Below are 26,200 nucleotides of genomic sequence, written 5' to 3' on the forward strand. Positions count from 1 at the left end.
AGAGGGAATTTGTAGAATATCTACAAGATGGATTTTTAGAGGAGCCTGTGGTTGAACCTACTTGGAATCAGCTATTCTGAATTGGGTGTTGTGTAATGAACCAGATTTGATTAGGGAGCTTAAGATAGAGGAACCCTTTGGGGTCAGTCATCATCATATGTTAGAATTCACCCTGCAATTTGAGAGGGAGAAGATAAAGACACATGTATCAGTATTACAGTGGAGTAAAGGCAATTAATGTCCAAAGTTAGTTGGAAGGGGATATTAGCAGGGATGATGGCAGAGCAGCAATAGCTGGAGTTTCTGGGGGCAATTCAGAAGGGACAGGATAGATACATCCTAAAGGTGAAGAAGTATTATGAAGGGAGGATGAGGCAACTATGGATGACAAGGGAAGTCAAGGACAGCATAAAAGCTAAAGAGGGGGCATATAATAGAGTAAAAAATAGTGGAAATTAGGACTAGGAAGCTTTTAAAAACAACAGAGGACAATTAAAAAAATATAAGGAGAGAAAAGATTAAGGTAAGCTAGCCAAAAATATCAAAGAGGATACCAATTTTCTTTTCAGATATATAAAGAGTAAAAGAGAGGTAAGAATGGATATTGGACCACTGGAAAATGAAGTCGGAGAAACAGTATTAGAGACAAAGAAATGGTGGACAAACTTAATAAGTATTTTGCGTCAGTCTTCACTGTGGAAGACACATGTAGTATGCCAGAAATTCAAGAATGTAAGGGTTAGAAGTGAGTTGCTTTTCTGAAGGAGAAGGTACTTGGGAAACTGAAAGGTCTGAAGGTAGATAGGTCACCTGGACCAGATGGACTGCACCTCAGGATTCTGAAAGAGGTAGCCAAAAAGATTGTGAGGAATTAATAATGATCTTTCAAGAATCACTAGATTTTGGAATGGTTCCACAAGAATGGAAAATTGAAAATATCATTTCACTCTTTAAGAAAGGAGGGAGGCAGAAGAAAGAAAATTATAGGCCGGTTAGCTTGGCTTAAGCAGTTGGGAAGATATTGGAGTTCATTATTAAGAATGGTGTTTGAGGTTCATGGAGGTGTATGATATGTAGGCCACAGTCAGCATGGTTTCCTTAAAGGAAAATCTTGCCTGACAAATCTTTTGGAATTCTTTGAGGAAATAACATGCAAGATGGACTTAGGAGAGTCAGTGGATGTTGTTTGCTAATGTATTACAAGAAAGACTGGCTGATTGGCAGGAGGCAAAAAGTCAGAATAAAGGCAACCTATTTAATTTAGCTCCCAGTGGCAAGTGGTGTTCCACAGGGGTCAATATTGGGACTGCTTCTTTTCATGTTGTATGTCATCGATTTGAATGACAGAATTGATGGCTTTGTGGCCAAGTTCACAGACAATACAAAGATAGGTGCAGGGGTAAGTAGTGTTGATGAAACAGTTGGTCTGTAGAAGGACTTGGATAGATTGGGAGAATGGGCAAACAAGTGGCAGATGAAATACGGTGTAGGGAAGTGTATAACCAGATACTTTAGTAGTGAAATAATGGCACAAACTATTTTCTATTTGAGGCGAAAATTCAAAAATCCGAAGTGAAAAGGAACTTGGATTCATAAACGTGAAAAATTCTGCAGAAGCTGGAAATCCAAGCAGCACACACAAAATGTCAGAGGAACTCAACAGGCCAGGCAGCATCTATGGCAATGAATAAGCATTCAACATTTCAGTCTGAGACTCTTCTTTGGGACTGGAAAGGAAGGGGGAAGACGCCAGAGTAAAAAGTTGGGAGAAGGGAAGAGGGGTGGTTGGAAGGTGATACATGAAGCCAGGTGGGTAGTGAAGGCAAAGGGCTGGAGAGGAAAGACCTAGAAGTCCTTGTGCTGGATTCTCTAAAGATTAACTTCAAAGTTTCAAGGGTACATTTAATATCAGAGAAATGCATACAACATACATCCTGAAATGCTTTTTCTTTGCAACCATCCATGAAAACAGAGGCGTCCCCCCAAAGAGTGAATGACAGTTAAATGTTAGAACCCCAAGGTCCCCTCCACCAGCTCCCCTCCCAACCATGTGTAAGTGGCAGCAAGCAGCGATCCTCCTTTCCTCCGCCGGCAAAAAAAAGCATCGGCACCCGCCACCGAGCACTCAAGCATGAGCAAAGCAAGAGCGAAGACACAGACTTGCAGTACCCCAAAGACTACTAGTTCACTCAGTAATTTGACATACCACAGACTCTCTCTCTCCCTAATAAGGGAGAAAGAGGTGTCCCCATTTCACAGTGAGAGAGGAGACATAACAAACAACTCGCTGGTTTATGATGTTAAAAGTCCATTGCGTCGCTTTTTCTGAGCTCTGTGCCCAAAGATTTCGGGTCTCTGGGCACACAGCCTTAGATCCTCCATCTCCCGTGACACACCAATCTGCCCCGACACCGACCTTTGATCCACCCATCTCCAGAGCCATGAGCTCTCGGCCCTCCAAAGGCAAGTTGAGCTCTTAGGCTGAGCCCTTGCCATGCCGAATAATGTGAAATCCTGAGAGCGGGTCCCATTCCCGCCAAGAACCATAATCAGCGTGTGACTCCAGGTCAGGTAAAGATAGAAATAAAGCTGTTTCCGAAGATGCAAGTAAAGGAATCGCCATTAGACACCATTAATCCTCCTAAACTCCTTGCATTAATCCTCCTTGCAGGTTGAGTTGGTAATATGGAAGACAAATGCAGTGTTAGCATTCATTTCAAGAGGACTAGCGTATAACTGTGTGTGTTCAATTTTGAGGGATAGTGCAGTGTACACTGGGATGCTAGCATGCAGGATATGCAACTAAACTCCTCATGTGAGAGTGACTAACTGAGTGGCACTGGAATAACACCAACTACAAAAGAGAGGAACAACTATGTATGTACTACTTGTCCATAGAACTGCATTGAAATTATAATCACTGAAATTGAGCGATTCAATTCACTTTACCCATAGCACGTAACTTATTGTGGAGGAAAAATTAAGCTTGAGAACTGGGGGTTGGCAGAATCGTGGGGGGTGCATGATTTAAAAAAAACAACTGGGTCTATCTTCTTTGTACTAATGAACTATAGATCTTGTATTCATTGAGGAACTAATTATATAGGTGCTAATCATCAGAGAGGCAACCTGATTAACCTATTGTCTGGTACTCTGATCAATTAGGAACCAATTGTATAGGTGCTAATGTTGCGTAAATTGCAGAAACAGTGTCTGGAGACCGGCTGACCTATTGTGATTAGATTTGTTGTAAAATTTGGAATTGGAACCTTGCGTTGGTGGAGACTTGCGGAACGGCTCCCTGTGAATTCACAAAATGAAGGGGGTAACTAGCTTCGAGGTCTTTGCTTACTTTGTTTTTGATTGCTGCTAAATTCTCTAGCACTTAAGCTTCTTACATAAACTTTAAAAAGAATTGCCAACATTATGACTGTCTTTCTCTTTGTTTGTAATGGACTGTCACTCTTTTTGTATAAAAAAGAATTTCCAAGATTATGACTGTCTGGTTTTAATGCTCTCCGCTCCCCCTCCCCCCTTTACTTTGCTAATTCCTTTTTTTAAGAACAGTCTCCTTTGTGAAATGTTTTCAACATTAGAACTCGTTTAAAAAAAACACTATATCTAATGGAGGTCAGGGTAGATTTCTTGAATACTCCAGCAACATGAGAGGATTATTCTCCCTCTTTAGTCACTTGCCTTAAACTATGAGGCTATAGAGTATATCTCTGTGTTGGGACAGATAAACAACCCAATCTGGTACACACATCAAAGTAGCTGGTGAACGCAGCAGGCCAGGCAGCATCTCTAGGAAGAGGTACAGTCGACGTTTTGGGCTGAGACCCTTTGTCAGGACTAACTGAAAGAAGATTTGAAAGGGGGAGGGGGAGATCCAAAATGATAGGAGAAGACAGGAGGGGGAGGGATGGAGCCAAGAGCTGGACAGGTGATTGGCAAAAGGGATATGAGAGGATCATGGGACAGGAGGCTCAGGGAGAAGGAAAAGGGGGAGGGGGGAAAAATCCCAGAGGATGGGCAGAGGGACAGAGGGAGAAAAAGGAGAGAGAGAGAAAGAATTGTGTATATAAATAAATAATGGATGGGGTACGAGGGGGAGGTGGGGCATTAGCGGAAGTTAGAGAAGTCAATGTTCATGCCATCAGGTTGGAGGCTACCCAGATGGAATATAAAGTGTTGTTCCTCCAACCTGAGTGTGGCTTCATCTTTACAGTAGAGGAGGCCGTGGATAGACATATCAGAATAGGAATGGGATGTGGAATTAAAATGTGTGGCTCTGAAAGTGCTGGAGCAAATGGAGTTTCTTGAACAGGTGCATCCACCTCAGGAAAGTGGTCCTTGTCATAAGGATCAGGCCATCTATTTCTTTCTTTATCTTTCCAGGCCTTCAAAGTCACATGATCACACATCTGTGCCGTAGTGGCCTACAGATTATGACAAAGTATCCACTTTTGGGTGCAGCCTGAAGGTGTTGCCTGGCTCCCCTGAGCCTGGCCGGTTCTCAGCTCATGCAGTGCGTACAATTTGCAACTTGCATAGGCAGTTTAAGTTAATAAGTCGCTGAATATTTTTCTTTGAGAAGTGCAAACAAGAACAGTCTTACTGTAAAGTCTTTCTTGTTGGGGATCTCACTTGGTTTGTAGCATCAATTCATTGACGATCAACCACTTCTGACACCATGTTGTGTTTGTTATTGAGGGATGGTGCAGAGCACACCAGGACGGCAGCGTGCAGGATACTCGACTGAACTTTACTGATATCTTTGCTTTTACAGTATGTGAACTCCTCCCATATGGGAGTGGCTAACTGAGTGACACAGGAGTAACACTATTAACTGCCACCACAATAAGAGCAAGGATGTGATGCTGAAATTTTATAAGGCATTAGTCAGACCACACTTGTGAGCAGTTTTGGGCCTCTTATGAAAGAGAAGATATGCGGGCATTGGAGAGGGTCTAGTGGATGTTGACAAGAATGATTTTGGGAATGAAAGGGTTAACATATGAGGAGCATTTGATAATTCTGGGCCTTTAGCTTGAGTTCAGAAGAATGGGGGGGGGTAGGGGTTCTCATTAAAACCTATCGAATATTGAAAGACCTAGATAGAGTGGGTGTGAAGATGATGTTTCCTAGAGTGGGTGTGTCTTGGACCAGAGGGCACAGCCTCAGAATAGAGAGACATCCATTGAGAACAGAGTTGTGAAAGAATTTCTTTAGACAGAGGGTGGTGAATATGTGTAATTCATTGACATGGCTGGCTGTGGAAGCCAAGTCATTGAATATATTTAAAGCTGAGGTTGATAGGTTCTTGGTTAGTAAGGGTGTCAAAAGTTACAGGAAGAAGGCAGGAGAGTGGGGTTGAGAGGGATAATAAATCAGTCATGATGGAATGGCAAAGCAGACTTGATTAGCCGAATTCTGCTCCAATATCTTAACAGTCATTGAGTAAAGTGTTGATTTTCCTCTCAGTTTGGTGCTTTGATCTATCTGGATGAGCTTCCTGCAGTAACTTGGAACATTGTATTTCTTGCAGCAAGGCGGACTGCAGTGTTTAAGTATATCTTATTATTATACTGCTAAGGCAGGTATACTGAATGTCTTAACTCTCCTTTTAAATGCTGTATTAAACATGCACTAATGTCAAATATTATGCATTATAAAATGCTGTTGAATGTAAAGCCATGATGCCATGCAAAGGTCAGAAAAAAAATCAGCTGTAAGATTGATTCAAATGTGTGTGCTTCCCTTGTCTCACTCCCTTTCCTTCTTTTCAACCCTGCTGCAGTTTCCTTTTCTTGCCCATAATTCACTAGCTCCTCTATCCATCCTTCCTTGACCCACTTTCTGTCACCTCCCTCACAATGCCTTCACTATCCCCCTTCAAACCAGCTGCCTCATTCTACCTATACACTCCATCTCGTTACAGTCCCATCCTCAGCTCAACTATCTATCCTCAACTGTTTGCCCCTTATCCATTTTGGTACCATCTCCCCACACCTCTCTTGACCTTCTTTCCTTTCACCTCACCTCTTCACTTTCACCTTTTCCCTTTGCCTTATTACCTTGCTCAATGTAACATTGTCTGTTCTTTATGAATTGGGAAGTTAACTTGCTTCATTTATGCCCAAGGAGTTGGGGCCTAATAAAATTGGGAAGGAAACAAAGCATTAGTCATCTGGTTGTAGTAACATAGAAACAATCAATAATTTCACTCTGATTTCTCCAATGATATCCAAAATCACAATGGTGGCAGAAAAGTTGGATGTTCCTAAGATAATAAGCCAAGGTACAGAAAGTAAACTACAGACAAGTCCCTGTGTTAGAGAGGCAGGGAAGTGGCTATGTTCCTGGAAAATGGTCAGTATTGCACTACTACTACGTCGACTCAGGCCTAGGGGGCCGGCATTGGGCATGATGACGTACTCTCCACTTCTCCCTCTTCCTCATCTGTGTGTTCAGTTCATCTACATTAGCCGCACCGCTATCTTCTAGGAGTGTGTTGACCATTGTCTTGAGAGGGCGCCCAGGGTTCATCCTCCCGTGCTTGGGCTCCCATATGATGATTAGGCTGGTAGGTAGCTCAGGGTGGTGTAGACAGTGCCCTGCTAGTTGCAGTCTTCTTGCCTTGATTTTAGTGGTGAGCATCAGTAGGTTGTTATAGAGCTCGATGTTCGTCATGTGCTGTTGCCAACACACGTCAAGAGCCATCCCGAGCATTCATGTATAAATTCAGTATTGAAAGTTCCTGTAATGCAAAGCTGCATCATCAAGAAATGTGAATTTTAAAATTTGTTGATTTATTTACTTTTCCCACATAAATTTTGTAAGAGCTAATTTTTAAAAATCCTGTTTTCCCGAAAACAGAATCAGAATCAGTTTTATTATCACCGGCATGTGACATGAAATTTGTTAATTTAGCAGCAGCAGTTGAATGGAGTACATAATCTAGCAGAGAGAGAAAAAAATAATAAATAAAATAAAACATAATAATAAATAAATAAATCAATTACATATATTGAATAGATTTTTTTTAATGTGCAAAAACAGAAATACTGCATATTAAAAGAAGTGAAGTAGTGTCCAAAGCTTCAATGTCCATTTAGAAATCCGATGGCAGACATGAAGAAGCTGTTCCTGAATCACTGAGTGTGTGCCTTCAGGCTTCTGTATCTCCTATCTGATGGTAATAGTGAGAAAAGGGCACACCCTGGGTGCTGGAGGTCCTTAATAATGGATGCTGCCTTTCTGAGACATCGTTCCCTAAAGGTGTCCTGGGTACTTTGTAGGCTAGTGCCAAAGATGGAACCGACTAGATTTACAACCTTCTGCAACTTCTTTCGGTCCCGTGCAGTAGCCCCTCCATACCAGACAGTGATGCAGCCTGTCAGAATGCTCTCCACGGTACAACTATAGAAGTTTTTGAGTGTATTTGTTGACATGCCAAATCTCTTTAAGCTCCTAATAAAGTATAGCCGCTGTCTTGCCTTCTTTATAACTGCATTGATATGTTGGGACCAGGTTAGATCCTCAGAGATCTTGACACTGAGGAACTTAAAGCTGCTCACTCTCTCCACTTCTGATTCCCTCTATAAGGATTGGTATGTGTTCCTCCGTCTTATCCTTCCTGAAGTCCACAATCAGCTCTTTCGTTTTACTGATGTTGAGTGCCAGGTTGTTGCTGTGGCACTATTCCACTAGTTGGCATTTCTCACTCCTGTACGCCCTCTTGTCACCACCTGAGATTCTACCAATAATGGTTGTATCATCAGCAAATTTATAGATAGTACTTGAGCTATGCCTAGCCACACAGTTATGTGTATACAGAGAGTAGAACAGTGGGCTAAGCACACACCCCTGAGGTGCACCAGTGTTGGTTGTCAGGGAGGAAGGTATGTTATCACCAATCCACACAGACTGTGGTCTTCTGGTTAGGTAGTTGAGGATCGAATTGCAGAGGGAGGTACAGAGGCCCAGGTTCCACAACTTCTCAATCAGGATTGTGGGAATGATGGTATTTAATGCTGAGCTATAGTCGATGAACAGCATCTTGACGTAGGTGTTTGTATTGTTTAGGTAGTCTAAAGCCGTGTGAAGAGTCATTGAGATTGCATCTGCCGTTGACCTATTGTGGCGACATGCAAATTGCAATGGGTCCAGGTCCTTGCTGAGGCAGGAGTTCAGTCTAGTCTTAACCAACCTCTCAAATCATTTCATCACTGTCTTTGTGAGTGCTACTAGGCAATAGTCATTAAGGCAGCCCACATTATTCTTCTTGGGGAATGGTATGATTGTTGCCTTTTTGAAGCAAGTGGGAACTTCTGCCCGTAGCAGTGAGAGGTTGAAAGTGTCCTTGAATACTCCCGCTAGTTGGTCGGCACAGGTTTTCAGAGCCTTACCAGGTACTCCATCAGGACCTTCTGCCTTGTGAGGGTTCACTCTCTTTAAAGACAGTCTAACGTTGGCCTCTGAGACGGAGATCACAGGGTCATCAGGTGTAGCAGGGATCTTCACAACTGTAGTTGTGTTCTCCCTTTCAAAGCGTTCATAGAAGGCGTTGAGTTCATCTGGTAGTGAAGCATCACTGCCATTCATACTATTGGGTTTTACTTTGTAGGAAGTAATGTCCCTGCCAGTGTTTCCATGCATCTGATATTGCTTCCAACCTCATTCGATATTGTCTCTTTGCCCTTGAAAGAGCCCTCTGCAAATCATACCTGGTTTTCTGGTACAGGCCTGGGTTGCCAGACTTGAATGCCACAGATCTAGCCTTCAGCAGACGACGTATCTCCTGGTTCATCCATGGCTTTTGGTTTGGGAATGTACAGAAAGTCTTTGTAGGCACACACTCATCCACATGGGTTTTAATGAAATCAGTAACAACTGCAGCATACTCATCCAGATTCAAAGATGAATCCCTGAATACAGTTCAGTCCACCGATTCAAAGCAGTCCTGTAGGCGCTCCTATGCTTCCCTTGTTCAAGCCTTCTTGGTCCTCACTACTGGTGCTGCAGTCTTCAGTCTCTGCCTATACTCAGAGTAGAAGTACAGCTAGATGATCAGACTTCCCCAAGTGAGGGTGTGGAATAGCATGGTAGGCATTCTTGGTCCAGTGTGTTGTTTCCTCTGGTACTGCAAGTGATCTGTTGATGGTAATTGTTTAGTGAGTTTTTTCTGACTGGCCTTGTTAAAATCTCCCAAAACAATGATGAAGGCATTAGGGTGTGCTGTTTCGTGCATGTTAATCCCATTGCTCAGATCATCTAAAGTCTGCTTGACATTGGCCTGAGGTGGAATGTAAACTGCTACCAGAATAACCTCAGAGAACTCCAGTTGTAGGTAAAAAGGACGACACTTTACTGCTAGATATTCCAGGTCTGGTGAGCAGAATTGGGACAGCACTGATATATTTGTGCACCAAGGAGCATTGACCATGAGGCATACTCCTCCACCTCTGCTTTTGAGAGACTCTATAGATCTATCCTGACGGTGTACAGTAAACCCGTTGATCTGAATCGCTGTATCTGGTACAGAAGGGGTTAACCAGGATTCCATGAAACAAAGGACACACGTGGTCCTAATGTCCCTCTGATTCAGCACCATGGCTCTGAGATCATCGATTTTATTCAGCAGAGACTGCACGTTCGCCAGCAAGGTGGTTGGTATTGGGAGTTTAAAACCCTGTTTCCTTAAATGCACTTGTAATTCTGATCTACACCCATGCTTCCTCCGAGGTGTCCTCGGCATTGTTTTGGTCAGTTTTAAGCAGTGATAGTTTGTTTAAACGCATTAAGACATCTTTGTTGACTGTATTGACCTTGGAAGCAGTTGTGCTTTTTAGCTGTAACGGGCTGAAACAGGAATATTTAATTGATACATTGAGAGTTCTGCTGCTACTTGAGTCGCGCCTAGGCACCCCCGAAAGTAAATTTGGTTGTAATCTGTGAATTCCATAAGGGCGAATTTCTGTTACTCAAATTGGCCTATCATCGAGTCAGAGAGTCATAGAGTCATAGAAAAATGCAACACAGAAACAGGCCCTTTGGCCCATCTAGTCTGTGTCGAATCGTTTAAACAGTCTAGTCCCTCAACCTGTACCCAGACCATAGCCACTTACTATCCATTTACCTATCCAAATTTCTCTTAATGTTGAAATTGAGCTGGCACTTACTTCTTGTGCTGGCAGCTCGTTTCACACTCTCATGACCATCTGAGTGAAGAAGTTCCCCTCATGTTCCCCTTAAACTTTTCATCTTTCACTCTTAACCCATGATCTCTAGTTGTAGTCCCAAACAACCTCAGCAGAAAAAGTTTGCTTGTATTTACCCTATTTTTACCCATCATAATTTTGTATACCTCCATCAAATTTCTCCTCAATCTTTCACATTCCAAGGGAATAAAGTACTAACCGATTCAATCTTTCTGTATAGCTCAGGTCCTCCAGTTCCGACAACATCTTTGTAAATTTTCTCTGTACTCTTCCAAATGTATTTACATCAATCCTGTGCATAGGAGACCAAAACTGCACACAATACTTCAACTTAAGCCTCACCAACAATTGTCTTGTACAACTTCAATGTAACATCCAACTTTGGTACTCAATACTTTGATTTATGAAAGTCAATGTGCCAAAAAGCTTTCTTTACAACCCTATCTACCTCTGCCTCCACTTTTAATGAATTTTGGACCTGTATTTCCAAGTCCCTTTGTTCTACCATCCTCCTCAGTACCCTACCATGCTGTCTGTAAGACCTACCCTGGTTGGTCTTACTGAAATGCAACACCTCGCGCTTGTCTGCATTAAATTTCATCTGCCATTTTTCAGCCCATTTTTCCAGCAGGTCCAGATCCCACTGCAAGCTGTGATAGTCTTCCTTGCTGTCCACTATATCCTGAATTTTGGTGTCATTCGCAAATTTGCTGATCCAGTAAACCATATTATCATTCAGATCATAGATGACAAACAACAACAGACCCAGTACCAATCCATCTGTTCTCCACTAGTTACAGGCCTCCAGTCAGAGAGGCAACCATCTACTACCATTTTCTGCCTTTTCCACAAAGTCAATGTCTAATCCAATTTACTACCTTAAAGTTCAAAGTAAATTTATCATCAAAGTACATATACATCACCATATACAAGCCTGAGGTTCATTTTCCTGCAGACATACTCAGTAAATCTAAGGGAGGGAGGAGAAGATGGCAACGCGACGCAGCTTGCAGCGGCCACTCCGGTGGTGATGTCTGTTATTTGTCAAGTAGGGTGCTGTGCACAATCCTGATTTGATGGAGACAGACGTGAGAGCACGGAGGAACATCTGGTGAAACTTCTGAAGTGCCTGCTTCGCTGCTGCTGCTGCTACTGTGTGGTCCAGAATCTCCGGAGGTGAAGGCCCCGAGTCCTCGGCTTTGCTTGTTGCTCAGCGGCCAGGGCGGGGTCGAAGCGCTCGGCAGAGGATGGTGCTTGGAGAGGCTGTGTTGGAGGGGCTGGTCGGAGGCTCGAAGTTTTTGGACGGACTCAGAGGCCGCTGCAGTCCGGAGCTTCCAATGGTGCTGCATTGGCAAGTTTGCGGCGCTTGGAGGTTCAAGGCAAGGAGAGTTTCTCCTTTCTACCGCCTGCATGAGATGATGAGTCTATCAGGACTTTGAGACTATTTTTTACAGTGCCCATGGTCTGCTCTTTATCAAATTACGGTATTGTTTTGCACTGTTGTAACTATATGTTATAATTATGTGGTTTTGTCAGTTTTAGTCTTGGTTTGTCCTGTGTTTCTTGTGATATCATTCTGGAGGAATGTTGTATCATTTTTTAATGCATGCATTTCTTGGTGGTTATGGGGTAGTAACTGTTCTTGAATCTGGTGGTGCGAATTCTGAGGCTCTTGTACCTTCTACCTAATGGCAGCAGTGATCCATACGTGCAATCACCGTTTCTTTGACTTTGTCATGTTAGTCAAGGATCGCAAGATCTTCCATCTGCAGACCCCAGAGCCTGCTGGCTCCAATGCTAGCAGGCATGATCTTCGGATTGCAGCCCTCGCCATCGATCTCGGTAGCTCCACCAACCCAAGGCATATCCAAAACCCGGACTCCAGCACCATCAATGTGGGCTCCAATGACCATGGACACTTCATCCCCTCCGACCTTCAACTCTCTGAGGCAGAGTGCTCTGTCCTCAGACTTTTGTCCCCCTTCGCCCACATCTCAGCGAGTTCCTTGTGCGCCATGATGCTGAACTCTTCTTCCGCCGGCTCCGTCTTCAAGCCTACTTCTTCAGCAAGGGCTCTCCCAACCCCACCGATGTCCCCTCCTCCTCTTCATGGACACTTCGCTCTGGTCTTCTGCCTGCTCTGGATCTTTTTATTGCTAACTGCTGATGGGACATCAACCGTCTGGACTTCACCACACCTTGTTCCAATTCCATCCTCACTCCTTCCAAACGCTCTGCTCTCCACTCCCTCCGCACCAATCCTAACCTTACTATAAAACCCGCCGATAAGGGGGGTGCTGTTGTAGTCTGGTGTACTGACCTCTACCTTGCCGAGGCACAGCGACAACTTGCGGATACCTCCTCTTATTTACCCCTCAATCATGACCCCACTAAGGAGCACCAGACCATTGTCTCCCACACCATCACCAACCTTATCAGCTCCGGGGATCGCCCATCCACTGCCACCAACCTTATAGTTCCCGCACCCCAGACTTCCCGTTGCTACCTCCTACCCAAGATCCACAAACCTGCCTGTCCAGGTAGACCCTTTGTTTCAGCTTGCTCCTGCCCCACCAAACTCATTTCTGCATACCTCGACACTGTTTTATCCCCGCTTGTTCAATCCCTTCCCACCTATGTTCATGACATTTCTCAAGCTCTGAATTTTTTCAATGATTTTAAGTTCCCTGGCCCCCACCACTTTATTTTCACCATGGATGTCCAGTCCCTATATACCTCCATTCCCCACCAGGAAGGTCTCAAAGCTCTCCGCTTCCTTTTGGATTCCAGACCTAACCAGTTCCCCTGTACCACCACTCTCCTCCGTCTAGCGGAATTAGTCCTTACCTTTAATAATTTCTCCTTTGGCTCCTCCCACTTCCTCCAAACTAAAGGTGTGGCCATGGGCACCCATATGGGTCCCAGCTATGCCTGCCTTTTTGTTGGCTTTGTAGAACAATCCATGTTCCAAGACTATACTGGTATCTGTCCCCCACTTTTTCTTCGCCATATCGACAACTGCATTGGCACTGCTTCCTGCACGCATGCTGAGCTCGTTGACTTCATTAATTTGCCTCCAACTTTCACCCTGCCCTCAAGTTTACCTGGTCCATTTCCGACACCTCCCTCCCCTTTCTTGATCTTTCTGTCTCTATCTCTGGAGACAGCTTATCTACTGATGTCTGCTATAAGCCTACGGACTCTCACAGCTACTTGGACTATTCCTCTTCCTACCCTGTCTCTTGCAAAAATGCCATCCCCTTCTCGCAATTCCTCCATCTCCGCCGCATCTGCTCTCAGGATGAGGTTTTTCATTCCAGGACAAAGGAGACGTCTTCCTTTTTTAAAGAAAGGGGCTTCCCTTCCTCCTCCATCAACTCTGCTCTCAAACGCATCTCTCCCATTTCACGCACATCTGCTCTCACCCCATCTTTCTGCCACCCCACAAGGGATAGGGTTCCCTTTGTCCTCACCTACCACCCCCACCAGCCTCCGGGTCCATCATATAATTCTCCGTAACTTCCGCCACCTCCAACGGGATCCCATCACCAAGCACATCTTTCCCTCCCCCCCCCCCCCGCTTTCTGCAGGGATCGCTCCTTACGCGACTCCCTTGTCCATTCGTTCCCCCCATCCCTCCCCTCCGATCTCCCTCCCAGCACTTATCCTTGTAGGCAGAGCAAGTGCTACACATGCCCTTACACTTCGTCCCTCACTACCATTCAGGGCCCCAGACAGTCCTTCCAGGTGAGGCGACACTTCACCTGTGAGTCGGCTCGTGTGATATACCTCTTCCTATAGACGCTGCCTGGCCTGCTGCGTTCCACCAGCATTTTGTGTGTCTTGCTCAACCTTTTGATTGCTGACTTTGTCTGAGGTCTTATCAACATCTGTCTCCACAACCTCTCCATTATCTGTTCTGGTACTCTGGATCCCATCTTCCTGAAACTATAGTTTAACTCCTCCCATGCAGCACTAGGAAACCTTCCTGATAAGATATTTGGCCCCCTCCAGTTCGGGTGCAAACTGTCTCTTCTGGTCAGGTCCCACTTTCCCAGGAAGAGAGCCCAATGATCCAAAAATGTGACACCCTCCCTACACACCAACTCCTTAGCCACATGTTAAACTGTGCAACCTTCATATTTCTGGCTTCACTAGCATGTGACATGGGTAGAAATCCCGAGATCACAACCCTTGAGGATCCTGTCTTTTAACTTAGCACCAAACTCCCTGACCTCCTTTGCAGAGCTTCGTCAATCTTCCTATCCATGCTGTTGGTACCTATGTGGATCACTTCCTCTGGCTGCTCACTCTTCCACTTGAGAATTCTGAGGACATGATCTGAGATGTTCTGGATTCTGGCACCCAGGAGGCAACATACCATCTGAGAATCCCGTTCTTGTCCTTAGGACTTCTTTTCTGTGCACCTGACTAACGAATCCCTTATCACCAAACTTGCCTCTTCTCCCCCCTTCCCTTTTGAGTCACAGAGTCAGACTTAGTGTCAGAGAATTGACTTCTGTGACTTTTCTCTGGTAGGTATTCCCCCTCAACAATATCCAGTATATTGAGGAGGATGGCCACAGGAGTACTCTGCATTGGTTGATTAACCCTTTCCCCTTCTGATTGTCATCCAGTCTGCTATGTCGTGCAACTTGGGTGTAACTACCTCCCTCTTTATCTTATGTATCACCACCTCCCCCCCCCCCCCGCCACCCGCAGCCTCCTGAATAATCTGGAGTTCATCCAGTTCCAGCTCTATCTCCTTAATGTGGATTGTTAGAAGCTGCAGCTGGATGCATTTCTTGCAGGTGTAGTCATCAGAAACACCAGAAGTCTCCCTGCCTTTCCACATCCCACAAGAGGAGCATTCAACTATACAGTCTGGCATCCCTACTGTTCTGACTGTATCATTGGAGTCAGCTGTATGGAAGTGTTGACACCCACATGGAGAACAAGATTTTTTGCATGTTCTGAGAGGAGCTGTTTGTTCCATGTTCTTGGTGTAATGTCAAAAATTAGGATGTAACACAGTTGATCAAGTAGAAAATAACAGGTGTTATTGAAGCAACACCTATGGAAAAATATGAGTCAGACCTGGGCCTGGACATTGGTGTTTGGGAGAAATTGAAGTGGTGAACCTCATCCCAATTTGTGGCCTGGGACTTTGTAAACCTTCAGTTATTGGAATGTAATACTTGTTTGTCAGTAATATGCTTTGATTGAAACACACAGTGCTGTAAAGAGTCATCAAGATTTTCTGGCCTTTGTATCATAATGAAGATGTTTTGAAGCTAAAAATTTTATCTTTGTTTATAATTTACATCTTTTTTGAAGTGTTATTCATAAAGTTCAATTGTCTAGAAATTCATCTTTTTTTGCTAATGCCATTGTACTGTAGCAGGAATGTGATACACTCAGCTTCTGAAATTCAGCTCCATTGATATACTGGTCACTGAGGACTCTGAGTATTTGAGATCGAAGAAGTAGTATGTGGAATAAGTTCAGTTGGATATAAAGTAGGATCCCAACCCCCCCCCCCCCCAAATTTTGCTCCTTTCAATTGTTGAATAAACACAACTGCTTGATTTAAGTAACATTGAAACTTTCCATCTGGCTACATTTGTGAGCAGGAGGTGGCACCATCTGCACTCAATTCACTGAACCTGTTTTAAGCATCTGTTTAAAAACAAAAAAAGATAGTGCATTTGACATAGATTGGGAAGTATTTGGATTTGTAGTACTGTCATTTCTCCATATGATAATATGCAGAGAACTCATGGTTTTTTGATGTATAATCTGCAAAATTCAACCTGGAAAAATAAATTGATATATTTTTGTTTATTTTCACAGCTTGAAGCAGAATTGAGTGTTCTTCAAAGCCAGCTTGCTATCGTTGACAAGAACATCACGAATGATGAGGGGAATACTCTGAGGTAGGAGAATAATATAGCATCTCTAATAGAGCAGGAAGATGAACTAAGTAATTACAGTTTAGTTCACTGCTGTAAAGATAATCACTGTTGGATAGCCAGCAGTGACTTTCAACAAAGATATGGAAATATATATTGATATTGTAACATTAAATTCACTTTATGTCTGAGAGGAATTGCGTTTGTGCATTGGTAAGGACAGCATCACAGAGCTTAAGATACGCAAATTCACACTACATATAGTTAAACACAATATAAAATACTCACAATAGGTAATAAATACTAAACTTGATGCTTGTAATTTTAAATACAAATACACACAATAAAACTAATTGTTTTTCCTGATAAAGGTGCTCTGCATACTATGTAGTGGCATGCAAAAGTTTGGGCACCCTGGTCAAAATTTCTGTTACTGTGAATAGTTAAGTGAGTAGAAGATGAACTGATCTCCAAAAGTCATAAAGTTAAAGATGAAACATTCTTTTCAACATTTTAAACAAGATTAGTGTATTATTTTTGTTTTGTACAATTTTAGAGTGGAAAAAAAAAGGAAAGGAGCACCATGCAAAAGTTCGGGCACCCCAAGAGATTTGAGCTCTCAGATAACGTTTACCAAGGTTTCAGACCTTAATTAGCTTGTTAGGGCTATGGTTTGTTTACAGTCATCGTTATGAAAGGCCAGGTGATGCAAATTTCAAAGCTTTATAAATACCCTGACTCCTCAAACTTTGTCCCAACAATCAGCCGCCATGGGCTCCTCTAAGCAGCTGCCTAGCACTCTGAAATTTAAAATAAATGATGCCCACACAGCAGGAGAAGGCTACAAGAAGATAGCAAAGCGTTTTCAGGTAGCCGTTTCCTCAGTTCGTAATGTAATTAAGAAATGGCAGTTAACAGGAATGGTGGAGGTCAAGTTGAGGTCTGGAAGACCAAAAAAACTTTCCGAGAGAACTGCTTGTAGGATTGCTAGAAAAGCAAATCAAAACCCACATTTGACTGCAAAGACCTTCAGGAAGATTTAGCAGACTCTGGAGTGGTGGTGTACTGTTCTACTGTGCAGCGACGCCTGCTCAAATATGACGTTCATGGAAGAGTCATCAGAAGAAAACCTTTCCTGCATCCTCACCACAAAATTCAACATCAGAAGTTTGCAAAGGAACATCTAAACAAGCCTGATGCATTTTGGAAGCAAGTCCTATGGACTGATGAAGTTAAAATAGAACTTTTTGACCACAATGAGCACAGGTATGTTTGGAGAAAAAAGGGTGCAGAATTTCATGAAAAGAACACCTCTCCAACTGTAGAGCACGGGGGTGGATCAATCATGCATTGGGCTTGTGTTGCAGCCAGTGGCACGGGGAACATTTCACTGGTAGAGGGAAGAATTAATTCAATTAAATACCAGCAAATTCTGGAAGCAAACATCACGCTGTCTGTAAAAAAAAAAAGGCTGAAGATGAAAAGAGGATGGCTTCTACAACAGGATAATGATCCTAAACACACCTCAAAATCCACAATGGACTACCTCAAGAGGCACAAGCTGTAGGTTTTGCCATGGCCCTCACAGTCCCCTGACCTAAACATCATCGACAGTCTGTGGTTAGACCTCAAAAGAGCAGTGCATGCAAGACGGCCCTAGAATCTCACAGAACTAGAAACCTTTGCAAGGAAGAATGGGCGAAAGTTCCCCAAACAAGAATTGAAAGACTCTTAGCTGGCTACAGAAAGCGTTTACAAGCTGTGATACTTGCCAAAGGGGTTGTTACTAGGTACTGACCATGCAAGGTGCCCAAACTTTTGCTTCAGGCCCTTTTCCTTTTTTGTTATTTTGAAACTGTAAAAGATGAAAATAAAAAAAGTAATCTTGCTTAAAATATTAAAGAAATGTGTCATCTTTAACTTTATGCCTTTTGGAAATCAGGTCATCTTTTACTCACTTAGCTATTCACAGTAACAGAAATTTTGACCAGGGGTGCCCAAACTTTTGCATGCCACCATATATTCAAAATTGGGTGTTGAGGAGGTGAATGGAGGAAGGCACCAAACTGGATAAGGCTGTTCTGGTGCTGATGTGCAGGGACATGATGGCGTGAGAGTGTAGTATGTGTGAAGTGTATGTGTAATGTCCTCTACTATTTGTTGAGCCTTCTTTATTGTCCGTCTCTCATGGATGCTGCTGAGTGATTCTTATTCCTGACCAATGATTTTCTGTAGAGTGGGTTGAGGTTGATAGTGTTCATTGCTCTGAACAATGCTGTGATGTTGTAGGTTAATACTGATTCAGTGAAGTATTTATAAAATGTCTGGAGAATCGATGGCTGGACCTGAAGTTTCTGCATCTTCCTAAGAAAAAATAGCTGTTGTTGGCACTTGGAGAATATCAACCCATCACTGGTCTTAAAGGTGGTTGTGCCGGGGTACTTGTATCCTCCAACATGCTCTATTGATTGGCCACTTATGGTCCAGGGTTGGGACAGCGTACTGTTGTTTTCTAAAGACCACTACTGTTTTACTGGGGTTCAAGTCCAGATAGTTGTTTGTGCACCATCCAGCGAATATATTGGTTTCCTCATTGATGCAGTCGTCAGAGTTGGCAGTGTTAATGATGACTGTCATGATAACTTGACATTTTCTTATTTCACATTCTACCCCATCCAGTTCTTCTCATCCTTTCTTTTTTCAGATTATTAGATTGTTTATCCAATGCCTCAAAGCAGATAAGCAGGAATCTCCTCCAAGTAAACCCTGGAAAGAACAAAGCCATTGTCATTAATCCCTATCACAAATGTTCTCTATTATTATAATCCTTGAAGAATCAATTTAGCATTCTGACTTCTTAGCCATGCCCCAAATTTAGTTCCTCTTAAATCCATTGTTTTCTAACTCTTTTAAGTACATTGAGCACAAAGTATTGCAGGCCTTCAGCCCACCATGTCGTGCTGACCTTTTAACCTACTCTAAGATCAATCTAACCCTTCCTTCCTACATAACCTTTTGCTATTATCCCTGTGCCTATCTAAGAGCTTCTTAAGTGGCCTTAAAGTATCTGTTTCTACCACCACCCCTGGCAGGGCATTCCATGCATTCATTACTCTCTCTGTAATTAACTTGCCTTTGACATCTTCCCTATATTTTCCTCCAATCTTTTTAAGATTATTCTCCCTTGTAGTATCCATTTCTGACCTGGAAAAAAGTCTCTGACCATCTACTCTATCTACGCCTCTTGTCATCTTGGACCATAAGATATAGGAGCAGAAGCAAGCCATTCGGCCCTTCAAGTCTGCTCTGTAATTCAATCATGGCTGATCCAATTCTTCCAGTCATCTGCACTCCCCTGCCTTCTCCCCATACCCTTTGATGCCCTGGCTAATCAAGAACCTATCAATCTCTGCCTTAAACACACAAAATAATTGACTACATAAGTATTTACCTCCCTTTTAATATGACACATCAAATCATTACTGGTGCAGCCAGTTGGTTTTAGAAGTCACGTAATTAGTTAAATGGAGATCACCTGTGTGCAGTCAAGGTGTTTCAATTGCATGTAGTAAAAATACACTGGTATCTGGAAGGTCCAACTGCCGGTGAGTCAGTATCCTCACAAAAACTACTCCTTGAAGATGAAAGAAGGCTCTAAGCAACTCTGTGAAAGGTTATTGAAAAGCACAAGTCAGGAGATGGATACAAGAAATTTCAAAGTCATTAAATATCCCTTGGAGTAAGTTTAGTCAATCATCAAGAAACAGAAGGAAAATGGCACAGCTGTAAATCTGCCTAGAGCAGGCTGTCCTCCAAATCTGAGTGACTATGCAAGAAGGGGTCAAGTGAGGGAGGCCACCAAGAGACCTGCAGTGACTATAAAAAATATTCAACCCCCTTGAAGGTTTTCATATTTTATTGTTTACAACATTGAATCACAGTGGATCTAATTTGATTTTCTGACACTGATCAATAGAAAAAGATTCTTTTGTTTCAAAGTGAAAACAGATATCTACAAAGTAATTTAAATTAATTACAAATATCAAAAACTAAATAATTGATTGCACAAGTATTCAACCCCTTCAAATCAGTATTTAGTGGATGTGTCTTGGCAGCAATTACAGCCTTGGGTCTGTGTGGATATGCCTCCATTAGCTTTGCACTTCTGGACATGGCAATTTTTTCCCCATTCTTCTGCTCAAGCTCTGTCAGTTTGCATGGGGATCTTGAGTGAAGAAGTTGTACTGGGGCATTTCCACTTACCTGACCACAGAAATCCAGGCTCAGTGGTATGAACAAGCATTACAAATTGGTGGTCTTCCTTGGCTGCAGTGAATGACCATGTCGTCTTCTGTGCCTTCTCATGGCCTTCACTCTCCACGGAACTACCCTTTTCTGCCATTGGATCTCAATGTAGATCTCATCCGTTCAGTCCTCCATAGCTAACTTTGCCTGTTATGACATGGTTGTCCCTCTCTCACTGGGATATGTTTACCCTGCCTGTTGAAGCGGTGTACCTGGGTGTGGCCACTGTTACATGTAAGTGGCTACTTGGAGCCACAGCTAAGAGTTGTGTGTCCGGTGGGGACCAAATGAGAGTGATCTTCCCCGTAATGGACGTGACAAGCCCCTTTACAAGAGCAGCTAACCCTCCTAGAACACCCCATACACCGCAGAATTAATCTGTATGTGAAATTGAATTTTTGAGGATCTAATTAAATTCATCAATGAAGACAGTGTGATTTGACACAACCTAAATGATCCTATTGAAAGCTAAAGCCTTTTGGTAGGATCCAGTGAGAGTTTGATCCAAAAGGTAAAACCCATAGGATCCTAGGAAATTTGTCAAATTGGATTAAATATTCATTTAGTAATAGGAGATGGAGGGTCGTGGTTGAGAGTTGTTTTTGCAAGTGGAAGTCTGTGACTAATAGTGGACCAAAGTGATCAATGCTTAGGACTTTTGCTGTTTGCTACATACTTAATGAATTGGATGTGAATGCAAGAGTTACAATTAGTAAGTTGTACAGGTGACACCCACATTACTAATGTTGAGAATGAGGAGGATAGCATTTTGAACGACATCAGAACAGTAGTAATGGAATAATATTGATGAATTTGTAAGATGGGTAGTGCAATAACTAATAGAATTTGTCCTTTAATAATTGTGGATTATGACCGCGGGAGTTCTCCTCATTTATTTTGGTCAGCGTCTACATTCCACCTCAGGCCTGTGTCAGGAAGGCACTACAACACCTGGCTGACCAGATAACTGAAGTGGAGAACAAACATCCAGACTCCTTGCTCATTGTTCTTGGTGATTTTAACAGAGCAAACCTTGGCCATGAATTGCCAAAATTTAGACAACACATTAAGTGTCCTACCAGGGACACTAACATACTAGACCACCGTTACACGACAATAAAGGATGCATATCGCTCTGTTACACGGGCAGCCTTGGGACTCTCCGATCACTGCCTGGTTCACCTTCTCTCAACATACAGTCAGAAACTAAGATCGGTTAAGCCTGTTGTCAGGACAGTCAGGAGATGGACCAACGAGTCAAAGCTGGAACTTCAGGCCTGTTTTGACTGTACGGATTGGAGTGTCTTTGAGGCTGCAGCTACAGATCTTCATGATCTATCTGACATTGTGACCTCATACATCAGTTTTTGTGAAGACATGTGCATTCCAACAAAAACCTTCTGCACATTCAACAACATCAAGCCCTGGTTCACATCACAACTCAGGCAGCTTCGTTGGGAGGAGGAGGAGGTGTACAGAAGAGGGGACAGGATTCTGTACGAACGAGCCAGGAACACACTGACAAGGGAGATTAAGGCAGTAAAGAAGCACTACATTGGAAAACTGCAAAACAGGTTTTCAGACAATGACCCAGTGTCAGTGTGGAAGGGGCTCCAAGAGATCACCAACTACAAGAAACCATTCCCCCAGGTGCTGGAGAACCATCAACTGGCTGACCATCTGAACCAGTTTTATTGTAGATTCGACACCTTCATTCCCCCCAGCCAAAACACAGACCTACCTGCAACCCCCATCATCCATCACCCCGACATCTCAGTATCTGCTTTCTCACCCCACATTACAAAAACTGCTCCCCCTACCCCCTTTCACTTCAACCCTCTTGTATCTGCACTCAGGATCTGTGAGTCAGCTGTCCCGGAGGCAGAAGACCAAGGAAGTGCCAGGCCCAGATGGCGTGTTGCCCTCCTGCCTGAAGACCTAAGCTGTTCAGCTGGCCCCCATCTACACACGGATCTTCAATAGATCACTGGAGCTGTGTGAAGTCCCTCATTGCTCCAAGTGCTCCATTATCATTCCAGTCCCTAAGAAACCCATTATCAAGGGACTAAATGACTACAGGCCTGTTGCCTTGACATCTGTGGTCATGAAGTCCTTTGAGAGACAAGTGTTGGCTCACCTGAAGGACATTACAGGCCCCCTGCTGGACGCCCTGCACTTTGCTTATCGGGCAAATAGGTCAGTGGATGATGCAGTCAACATGGGACTGCATTGCATACTACAACACGTCGACAACCCAGGAACTTCTGCGAGGGTCCTGTTTGTTGACTTCAGCTTGGCGTTCAACACCATCGTCCCAGAAATCCTCCACTCCAAACTCACCCAGCTCACTGTCTCCCCCACCATCTGTCAGTGGATCACAAGCTTCCTGACTGACAGGGTGCAGCAAGTGAGGCTGGGAAGCATCATTTCTAGCACCCAGACAATCAGTACCGGTGCCCCCCAGGCATGTGTGCTCTCCCCACTGCTCTTCTCCCTTTACACTCTCTCACAGGATCCATCTGTTAAACTCCTGAAGTTTGCAGACGACACAACTGTCATTAGCCTTATCCGAGACGGTGATGAGTCTGCATACAGTCGGGTGGTGGAACGGCTGGCCCTCTGGTGTGGTCAGAACAATCTGGAGCTAAATACGCTCAAGACTGTGGAGATGACAGTGGACTTCAGGAGGAGCCCCCCAATACTTCCCCCACTCACTATACTCAACAGTATTGTGTATGCTGTGGAGACCTTCAGGTTTCTGGGTGTCACAATCTCCCAGGACCTGAAGCGGGCACCCAACGCGGACACTCTTATCAAAGAGGCTCAGTAGAGGTTGTATTTCCTACGTCAACTCAGGAAGTACAACCTGCCTCAGGAGCTGCTGATCCAATTCTATTCAGGAATAATCCAGTCTGTTCTCTATTCGTCCATCACTGTCTGATTTGGATCAGCTACCAAACAAGACAAGAATAGACTCCAAAGAACCGTCAGGGCTGCGGAAAGGATTGTTGGTGTGAAGCTGCCCTCAATCCAGGACTTATATGCATCTAGAGTCAGGAAGCGAGCAAGCAGCATCATTGTAGACCCATCACACCCTGGACATCACTTGTTCCAACTCCTTCCTTCTGGTAGGCGCTTTAGATCACTGTATGCCAGGACAAATAGGTACAAGAACATTTTCTTTCTGTATGCCATCAGTCTTATGAACACTTGAATTTTAGTCTATTATAAACCAAGTCCACCTGTACATACACAGGTATACCTCATTGTATATAGTTCATGATTATTTGCACTATTGTTTTGTTTGCTTTTTGATTCTGTACAGTGCGAGCTCAGGGAAACCGGCATCAAATTCCCTGTATGTGTCCACATACTTGGCGATAATAAAGGATTCTGGTTCTGATTCTGACTGGAGTGAGGTTCAGGAGGACCACCAGAGAGTTGGCTGAAGAGGCAGTAAAGGGCAGCTTTTGGTAATGGCTGAGGACAAAGGACAGAAATTTGGGTACTGACTAACTCTGTTGGAAGTTGCAAGGTGGCAGGGAGATGCTCTGCCACCAGGAGGTGAACTAAGGCAGTGAAACATCAATGTGCGGTAGTACCCAGCTGATGACCCTGCAGCTGACATTGGAGGTGCAACAGGCAGCAGTGCCAAACAGGAAGCAACATCTTTCTGCAAATCTCATTAGGTTGATTTTGGGAGAACTAATAAAGCTAGGAAAAGCACAATGAATGATAGGATGCAACGAAGAACTGAGGAAAAGGGGGCTTGGTGTATTTATTTAAAGATTCCTGTGCGTTGCAGCAACCGTAGTGAAGGCAAACATAATTTAGAATAAAGTGTATGAAGGTTATAGTACAGCCATATAAAATATTAAGCATCCAGTTCTAATCACCACACTATAGGAAGGATGGAATTGTGCTTATAAATGTGCAGGGAAGATTCATCAGGTTGCTATCTGGGATGGAACATTGCAGATTTGAGGAAAGAATGGATATGTTGGTTTGATTTCTTTGCAGCAGAGGAGGATGAAGAGGGAACTGGATCGAGATTTCTTAAATCATGAATGGAATAGAGAGAGGAAATGATATGTAAGCAACTTTTCCTCATTGCAGAGGTGTTTAAGACCAGAGGGCATACATTTAAAGTGTGGAGTAAGAAGTTTACAAGGAATATGCAGAAGAGTTTTTCACCCAGAGCATGGTTGGAATCTGGAATGCATTGTCTAAAGGAATGGTGGAAGCAGTGACTCTCACAACGTTTCTTAAGTATCATGATGAGCTTTTGAATATCTGCAAAGATAGATAGATACTTTATTGATCCCAAAGTAAATTACAATGTCATAGTAGCATTACAAGTGCATAGATTACGTATTAGGAGAGACATAGAAAGAATAAAAAATAAGTTGCCACAAATAGGCTAACAGGAGTATGTCTTGACTTCCCTGGCTATAGGTTGACTCATTATAGAGCCTGATGGCCAAGGGTGAGAATGACCTCACATAGTGCTCTTTGGAGCAACACAGTTGTATTGTCTATTACTAAAAGTGCTCCTATGTTCAGCCAAGGAGGCATGCAGAGGGTGAGAAACATTATTCAGAATTGCCAGGATTTTCCATAGGGTCCTTTATTCTACCACAGCCTCAGTGTGACCAGCTTGACTCTCATAACAGAGCCAGTCATAGAAAGAATAAAAAATAAGTTGCCACAAATAGGCTAACAGGAGTATGTCTTGGCTTCCCTGGCTATAGGTTGACTCATTATAGAGCCTGATGGTCAAGGGTGAGAATGACCTTACATAGCTCTCCTTGGAGCAACACAATAGAATTGGTATAGATTGCCATGAACATAGTGGACTAAAAGTCCTGCTTGTGTGCTGTATGACATTATAACAGTCTAAAATAGGATTTCCAGTCAGAACTTTGTGGATATGTAAAGAGGAAAAGAGTAGTTAAGTAAGCGTGGGACCGTAAGGATGGTGGAACAAGACCAAGTACTGGGCAATGGGTTGAGTTATGGATAGGTACATATCGGTCAGTGATATTTCGTGGAATTCTGGTTACTAGAATATGAATCAGGTTTAATATTACTGGCATATGTGTCAGCAGTACATTGCAATACATAATAATAGAAAACTATAAATTAGAGTAAGAAACATATATATTTTAAATAAGTATTGTTAAAAAAATGAGCAAAAAGAGATAACAAGTGAGGTAGTGTACATGGATTCATTGTCCATTCAGAACTTTGATGGTAGAGGGGAAGAATCTGTTCCTGAAACATTGAGTATGTGTCTTCAGGCTCCGTATCTCCTCCTTGATGGTAGCAATGAGAAGAGGTCATGTCCTGTGTGATGGAGGTCCTTGATAATGGATGTTGCCTTTTTGTGGCATTGCCTTTCAAAGGTGTCATCAATGCTGGGGAGGCTAGTGCCTATGATGGAGTTGGCTAAGTTTACAACTTCTTGCACCTTTTTCTGATCCTGTGCAGTGGCCCCTGCATAATAAGGCAACCAGTTAGAATACTCTCCATGGTACATCTGTAGAAAGTTGTGAGAGTCATTGGTGACGTACCAAGTTCATCAAACTCCCAATGAAATATAATGGCTTCCATGCCTTCTTTGTAATTGTATCAATATGTTGGACCCAGAATAGGTTTTCAGAGATGTTGACACCCAGGAATCTGAAACTGCTCATCCTTTCCACTGCTGATCCCTTGATGAGGACTAGTATATGTTACCTCGACTTCTTCCTTGGTTTT

General features: G+C 43.3%; 1 protein-coding gene across 2 annotated transcripts in view; it reads left to right on the forward strand.

Annotated features, from left to right (window-relative positions):
* mad1l1 (mitotic arrest deficient 1 like 1) overlaps positions 1-26,200 on the forward strand; it is a 1,104,775-nt gene that overhangs the window by 461,377 nt on the left and 617,198 nt on the right. For both annotated transcript variants that reach the window (XM_072268390.1, XM_072268391.1), the window contains one exon: positions 16,077-16,159. In XM_072268390.1, coding sequence (XP_072124491.1) covers positions 16,077-16,159 — 83 coding nt within the window. The remainder of the gene's footprint in view (positions 1-16,076; positions 16,160-26,200) is intronic.

The sequence above is a fragment of the Mobula birostris genome, chromosome 9, assembly GCF_030028105.1.
Source record: "Mobula birostris isolate sMobBir1 chromosome 9, sMobBir1.hap1, whole genome shotgun sequence".
In the NCBI taxonomy this organism is placed as follows: domain Eukaryota; kingdom Metazoa; phylum Chordata; class Chondrichthyes; order Myliobatiformes; family Myliobatidae; genus Mobula; species Mobula birostris.